Source organism: Pan paniscus, chromosome X, assembly GCF_029289425.2.
Source record: "Pan paniscus chromosome X, NHGRI_mPanPan1-v2.0_pri, whole genome shotgun sequence".
Taxonomy (NCBI): domain Eukaryota; kingdom Metazoa; phylum Chordata; class Mammalia; order Primates; family Hominidae; genus Pan; species Pan paniscus.
Window position 1 is genome coordinate 102,864,861 of NC_073272.2, and position 6,747 is coordinate 102,871,607.

Here is a 6,747-nt window from a genome sequence, read left to right on the forward strand (position 1 = left end):
CTCAAGGACTGCAGTGCATCAGCAGTAGTGGGGCCAGCAGGGAGCACAGCACTCAGCAGAAGAGGCAGCAGTGTTGGGCAGGCATGGCAGGACCCAGGGGAAGAGACAGGGTTCAATAGCAGAGGACTGATAGGGAAGCCCCCACCTCTGCCTACTGGACTTGATCCTGAGTACAAGTTGCATCATGCCAGGCCCTCCCTTAAATATTGGTGCTTCTATAGTGGGTTGGGATTCCGTATGCACAGATGGGAACAAGATCTCACTGAGCACAGCTGTTACTGCCTCATTTCTTCCCCACTGCAGCCCTGTGAAGCAAATATTTTCCCCATGAAAAGACTGAGTCTTAAACGTGTGTATCTGTAATAATTGCCAGTTTATTCCTCTGGCTAAGAGATCCAGAGGTAATTTGAGGTTTACATTTCTTTTTAAAGTTCTTTCATCAAGAGTTTAGGTGCCCCCATTGCCCTCATAAGCTGGTTGCAAATTATTTGACTCTTACTTGTAAAAAAAATCCTTAATTCTTTTTGTGTGTGAGACACGTGTTCATTAAAAAGTACATATAAGCAAAAAGAACAAAAAGAAGAAAACAAATAAAATTTCACACCACACAGAAATAAGCTTGGTTAAGTTTGTGATATATGTTATATGGATGTATGTATACACACACGCACACACACAAAGTTTGGAATTTTATCCTACATATGTGAGCTGATATTAAATATGCTGCTTTGCCATAACCTGTTGTGTTTTACTTTACAACATGGAATGAACATATTCCCATGCAAATGTGTGAAAGTTTCCAATTGAAAAATAGACCTGGAAAATGGGTCAAAATCCAATGAGATGCTGGTACCAAGGAAACTACCTAAAACAAAATTTCATCAGATGATTAAAAGTAAAATGGAGGTCAAAGATACATCAGAAAATGCTAACAGAAAGAAAGCTGGGGCCAGATTTTAATATTAGGCAAAAATGAATTCAAGGCCTAAAGCACACAGGATAAGGACGGCTGCGTGAATGTCTTTGCTTCCAATGCATCATCACAAACTTGTTTCTTACTCTTCTTATCTCTTCCCTAAGCCTTTCAAGCTCATCTACTCCTCTTATCATTTCTTCAGGGTCCAAATGCCTAACGGGTGTGTCCTCTTTAAATCCCTGGCCAGGCTGATTCGGCCCTCCTCTGGGGTTTCCTTCTGCTTCCTGGCTTACACCTTCTTCGGAAGGTTGAGGATTTCCTTCTGCCTCCTGTGGTACATCCTCCAAAGGGCGATCTTCCTCGGCCTTTGGCATGTTCTGTGGTTTTCCCTCATTTTCTTCACAAGACTTTTGCATATTGAGTATTTTTTATTTCCTTTTTGAATAAATTAATCCTAGAAAACAAGGAAACAAAACTACTAGATTCCAGGCAAACAGACCAGCAGTCAGAATATGGGGTCCCATAGCGACTGGCCTTTTTTGACTCAGTACCCTAATTGTCAAAAGTTTTCCAACTAGAGAAAGCTGGATCCTCAGGCTCAGAACTCCCCTGACTCCACCTCCCTTCCCGCCCCCTTTCGTTCCAGCTCCATCTTTCTCCTCCTGCTCCTGCCCACCATCTTCCCAGCAGGCTCTGCTACAAGCCTCTCCTAATACTGAAATGGGAGCAGTACGGAAGCAATTAACCCTTCTCCCGCCTCTGGTCTCCAACACTCCCGCCCTTCAGACTTTCCCAAGCCCTCTCAACCTCCAGCCTCTCACCTGAGACGGCTGGTCCAGTCTCTGGCCTCCCCTCCCCCTTCAGCGTCTCTTAAGCCTCCTCCTCCCCCGCCTCATTTCCGCTGCAGGCTCGGCACCGGCCTCTGGCACTTAATCCGGATGGGGAGGGGCTGCTGCGACCCCAGGATGTGCTTTGGTGTCACTCACACTTCCACCCCCACCCAAAGAGACCTGAAGCAATTGCACCTTTACAAAAACTGACCTGCAGGGATTCAGGGGATTTTCCTCTCTCTTCCCTCACCTCGATTTGTGTCGCGCCCAAAAAGCCAAATATCCTGCAGACAGATGGGAGTGTTTGGTGAGCAGACTAGTACCTGGATCACGGGTCCCTTTCATGATTCTAGGCCATGTTGGTGTAAAGTTTCCCATGTCCTCATCCTCGCCCTCCTTTTATGGCAACCCCGCCCTCCTCCGTGCCCACCGTTTTTCTGCAAGCAGGGAGTAGGAAAAGCAAGTTTCTTCCAAACAGTTTCTATGTCTCTCTCTCAGGACCCTTAATTAGCTACCCTTCTCTCTCTCCACCCGCCATCCCCCACCAAACAGCCCCAAATTTCCTGCACAAAATGGGAGTTTGGCGGAACAGAAGTGGGGAAAGCAGTGCCGGCCCCACTTGCTTTCTGCTCTCGGCCTCCTCGACCCCAGGGTCTCCAAGTCAGCGCCCACGTTTATACTAACCTGAAAGGATCTTGGGCACTTTTCTCCTTCTCCAGCAATAAGGAGCTGCTACAGGGAAACAGGCCCTGGACTATAAGGACTTCTGCACACGTCGACTCCTGGTCACGTGAGAGTCGCGTCATCACTGAGCTCGAGTCCCCAGTTACCCCTCCCATTAACACTGCAGCCCGCCCGCTGCGTTCCCTCCACTTGATACTGTCAATCTTTTTTCGTATTTGCCAATCGGAGACAATAAACTGTTATCTTCGCCCTGGAGTATTTATTCGCCTTTCTCAGATTACCAGGAGGATCAGCCTTTTAGGGGTAATCGACCATTTCTCCTTCTTTGAGGAATCATCTCTTTCTTCTGCTCCCAATACTCCCACCTCCCCTCCTCCAAGACCCCTACAGTCCACCATTTCCCCTGGAATCCTATCCAGCATTGAAATGGGCAAAGGTGGTAGATCGGGAAGAGGGGGCTGGAAAAGAATCTAAGGTTGAAAGTGGAGGATTTGACTAATCCTCTTGAATAGTTTTCTGTTGTGTTCTATGTTTTCAGCAATCAGCATACTTTTAAAAATGGTATCAGAAAACGGATGCCTCATAAGCAATATGTAACACTTAATATGAAGGACAAATTAGTTATATCAATGTGTAAGACTTTGGAAAAGTTTTCTAATGGCTGGAAATGAAATGACAATATTCACAACATATTGATGTGTTAGAATTTTTTAAAATCTTACCAAACAGCACTTTAAAAATTGACTCCCAAATTAATGTGTGGAAGGAGGCCCAGTTTTCTCTTGTTAGCAATTTTGTATAGGTAATCTACTACTCTTTCTATTTCTGGCAGAACTCAAGTTATCAAGTGTTGGATGTCTGATCTTTTTCATTGATGACCACTGGTGGCATCCACTAAGGTTTCACTTGGAGGCTTCAGACAGACTTCCTCCCCATTTCCTCTATAGGATTCAGTATCTTGTTAATCAGATAAGTCCACAGAAAAGCCTGCTTTCCACTGAGTAAAATTCTTTTGGAACTCAAAGTAGTATGTTTCTTGGAAAACATTTTGTTGTTGGGAAATAACTCATATACTCATGAAACACTCAGAAAAGAGAATTCTCTGTATCTCACCATCAGGCTTGAGGCTTCTTTGCATGGCATTTTCATTCATGGCACTCTTGAGATAGTCTGGTATCATCCACTGTGTCCCATTAAAAGAACTATTGACATGCGTAATTGTTATGATTAGAAAGCAAAGAGAACAACATTGCTGTAAAAAATAATATTAAGCAGGAAACTGATATCCCTGCAACTCAGAATCCACTGGTACTTGGAAGGATGGTGGTGCCTGGAGTGGCATTCTGGCCAATGGAGCCAGCTGGAGAGTCAGAAGAAGGCAGAGGGGGTCTTTTGTCTAGGGTGGTCACAGCAGGATACCTTAGCCAACAAGAACACCCACCAGAGAAGAGAAAAGAAGGGTTGGAAAAAATAAATATTTTTTGGACTTAATGATTTATAGTTGAAGCATAACAAATTTCTTCCACACTTGAGGGATAAATGTTCTATTGTTTGAGAGAGAGCTTTTAATATAAATATAACTAGCAAATTATAAAGATTTAATCATTGCCTATCACCAAATGTTTCCACTCTTTTAAATGTAACCATTTAGTGAGGAACAACTCTGATCTTTTAAAAGAAAAATTATCAGCAGCAAAATGGACTTTGTGTGTGTGTACACTTCTATGAAGTTTAACCAATGTATAGATTTGTTTAACCACCACTGCAATCAGAATACAGTTCAATCACCCCCAGAAACTCCTGCATGCTGTCTCTTGTAGTCCTATTTGACTGCCTTCCCTAAACTCTGGCAACCACTAATATATTCCCCATTACTACACTTTTGTCTTATTCAGAATATTATGTAAATGATTTCATTTTTCAATTTTTGTGCACTGGCTTCTTTTGGGACTGGCTTCTTTCACTCAGCATAATGCCCTGGACATCCATTTGAGTTGTTGCATGTATCAATAGTTTATTCTCTTTTTTGCTGAGTAGTATTCTGTTATTTAGCTATTCCACAGTTTGCTTATTCATTCACCTGCTGAAGGACATTTGAGTTGTTCCCAGCTCTAAGCAATTATGAAAAGAACTGCTGTAAACATTCATGTACAGATTTAGGCCATTGCTTCACTTCTGGACTTCCTGCCTCCAGCGCCTCCCTCTCTCCCTTTAATCCACCTTACACATTACCTTGTCCCTGCTTTCAACGGTCATTCTCCTGCTCAGTGACCCTGGATGGTAACCGCACCACTCACCAAGTAAATCCTATACTCCGTATCTTGACATTCAGCCTCCATCAGAATTGAACCTCAGGACATGTTTCTAGCCTCATCATCTCCTTCTCTGCCCCATCCAAAATAAACCCTTACTTCATTGTCTACAGAAGCAGTGAGATCAAATTAAAAATTAAAAACTAATAATAATAAACAACCCTTAGTCACTGTGCCCAAGCATGCCTTATACTTCTCTCTTTGTCCTTGTTCGTCATTATCTTGTTCCTGATTGCCCTCCTCTTCCTCCTAGATCCTGGTGCTGCTCATTCTTAGAGGTCAAGACCTAATCACCCAGCCTCTGAAGCTGGAAGTGATCTCTCCCTCCTCTGTCATTGCTGCACATGAAATCTGCACCCTTCGTGTAACCCTTAACAAAGGTTACCTTGTACCTTTCCGTGTGTGTGTGTGTGTGTGTGTGTGTGTGTGTTGGGGGTGGAGGGTATCTAACCAGGAAGATGGTCAGATGTGAGTTGAGGGTAGGGAGCAAGGCTTCTTTAGTGGCTCTAGTAATGTTAAACAGTGGGTCTCTCAGAAATCTCAGGGTCTCAGAAAGAGCTGTTTGCCATTTGGCTCACAGACAAACTTCATTTTGCTTGCACAAAATTGAAGCAGAAGTTTTATTGTACTCTCCTTAACTTATTCTGCTTTACATATAGCCACAGCAATATTAATACCATGTTTATGGAGCTATTTGCAAAGGTTATTGACCTTGTCTTCCTAAATACTCACAGTAGAGATTAGTTAGCTCACTGGTACACACCTGACAAAGAGCCAGGTGATACAGGCCTTCACCTTCATCCTTGTTCCGGGGCAATTTCAGTGTGTCAATATAACACTCAGCTACCTTTGAAATTAAGTCAATCAGAGTAGATTTTAAATATAAGTAAATTTTTGAAAATAGCATTCTACTGAAGTAAAAACTATCTTTTTAAAAAGGAAAGAAAAAGGTGTACACATTAATTTTAACAATAAGGATATGAATTCTGGAGAGTAGAAACCCTGGGCCTCTGAGCCAATCAATGTCCTGTTTTTGTGCACCAAGAGAGCACTAGAGATAGTTCCAAAGTCCAAAGTCCTTCAGGTTATGTGAGAGGAGGAGAAAGCAGTCAGCATTTTACCATTTGAGTATCCAGAAAGCTCTTATATAAGACTATAGTATCCCGAATATTGTTTTCTATGTTCCTTCCATAGTCTTGTGTTCTGATACTCTATATTTAGCAACTCCTCCTGCATTTTTTTTCATTGCTCTTTCAAAGGTCATCCCATAGAACTTGAGCTGACCATTCTTATCTATCACTTCTTTAGCATGATCTGTACGGCTTGAAAGCATCACTCCTTACATAGCAAAGTCTTCCCCAGATCCAAAGTTTTAGCCACCAGATCCTAAGGTGTGCACTCCAGCAGCCTCCATCTGAGATGATTTGCCCCTTCAGAATGAAAGCAGATTCAGCACATTCCATCACTTTGCACAACCAAGGGTAGTCCACCAATGTTTTGGTGCAACTGGTACACACAGAGCCTGGGCTTATATCTACTTAGATTGTTTGTGCTCCAGAAAGAAGAAACTCTTCTGCCATCCTCCGTCACCACATTCCCTGACATAATGGTATGTTTTTCAAGTTTGGCAACAATACATTTCACAACGTATCTGGATATTCTGCAAAATATCCAGAATAGTCACTGGCCACATTTAGGTAAGTGAATATAACTTGAAGCACAGCTTGTATGATACTTATGATCTTTTCCACATGATTCCGTACACTGCCTGAACTCACAGCTAAATGCTGCATACAGTGTAGATGATTGTGACGAGAAGTTTCTAGTTATCCAGAACATAATGCTTATGAATTGCTATGAATCTAAAGTGCTGTGTCATAACTACTGCCATTTCAAATGTCCCTGAGTGGGTTTACTTGGACTTATTTTTCTGAGACAGAGTTTCACACTGTTGCCCAAGCTGGAATGCAGTGGCATGATAACAACTCGCTGCAGCCTTAACCTG

At 42.7% G+C, this 6,747-nt stretch overlaps 1 protein-coding gene across 2 annotated transcripts; it reads right to left on the reverse strand.

Moving 5' to 3' along the window:
- Positions 1–354: 354 nt before the first annotated feature.
- TCEAL8 (transcription elongation factor A like 8) lies at positions 355–2,564 on the reverse strand. 2 transcript variants are annotated; one of them, XM_008973026.5, is made up of 3 exons: positions 2,431–2,564; positions 1,958–2,030; positions 355–1,370 (listed from the first exon to the last, which is right to left on the reverse strand). In XM_008973026.5, exon 3 carries the CDS (start codon positions 1,330–1,332, stop codon positions 979–981), a length of 354 nt encoding a protein of 117 aa, XP_008971274.1. In that variant the 5' UTR covers positions 1,333–1,370; positions 1,958–2,030; positions 2,431–2,564; the 3' UTR covers positions 355–978. The 2 variants fall into 2 exon arrangements, with proteins under 2 accessions (XP_008971274.1, XP_008971275.1); XM_008973027.4 differs by lacking the exon at positions 1,958–2,030 and having other exon boundaries at positions 2,431–2,556.
- Positions 2,565–6,747: the final 4,183 nt, after the last annotated feature.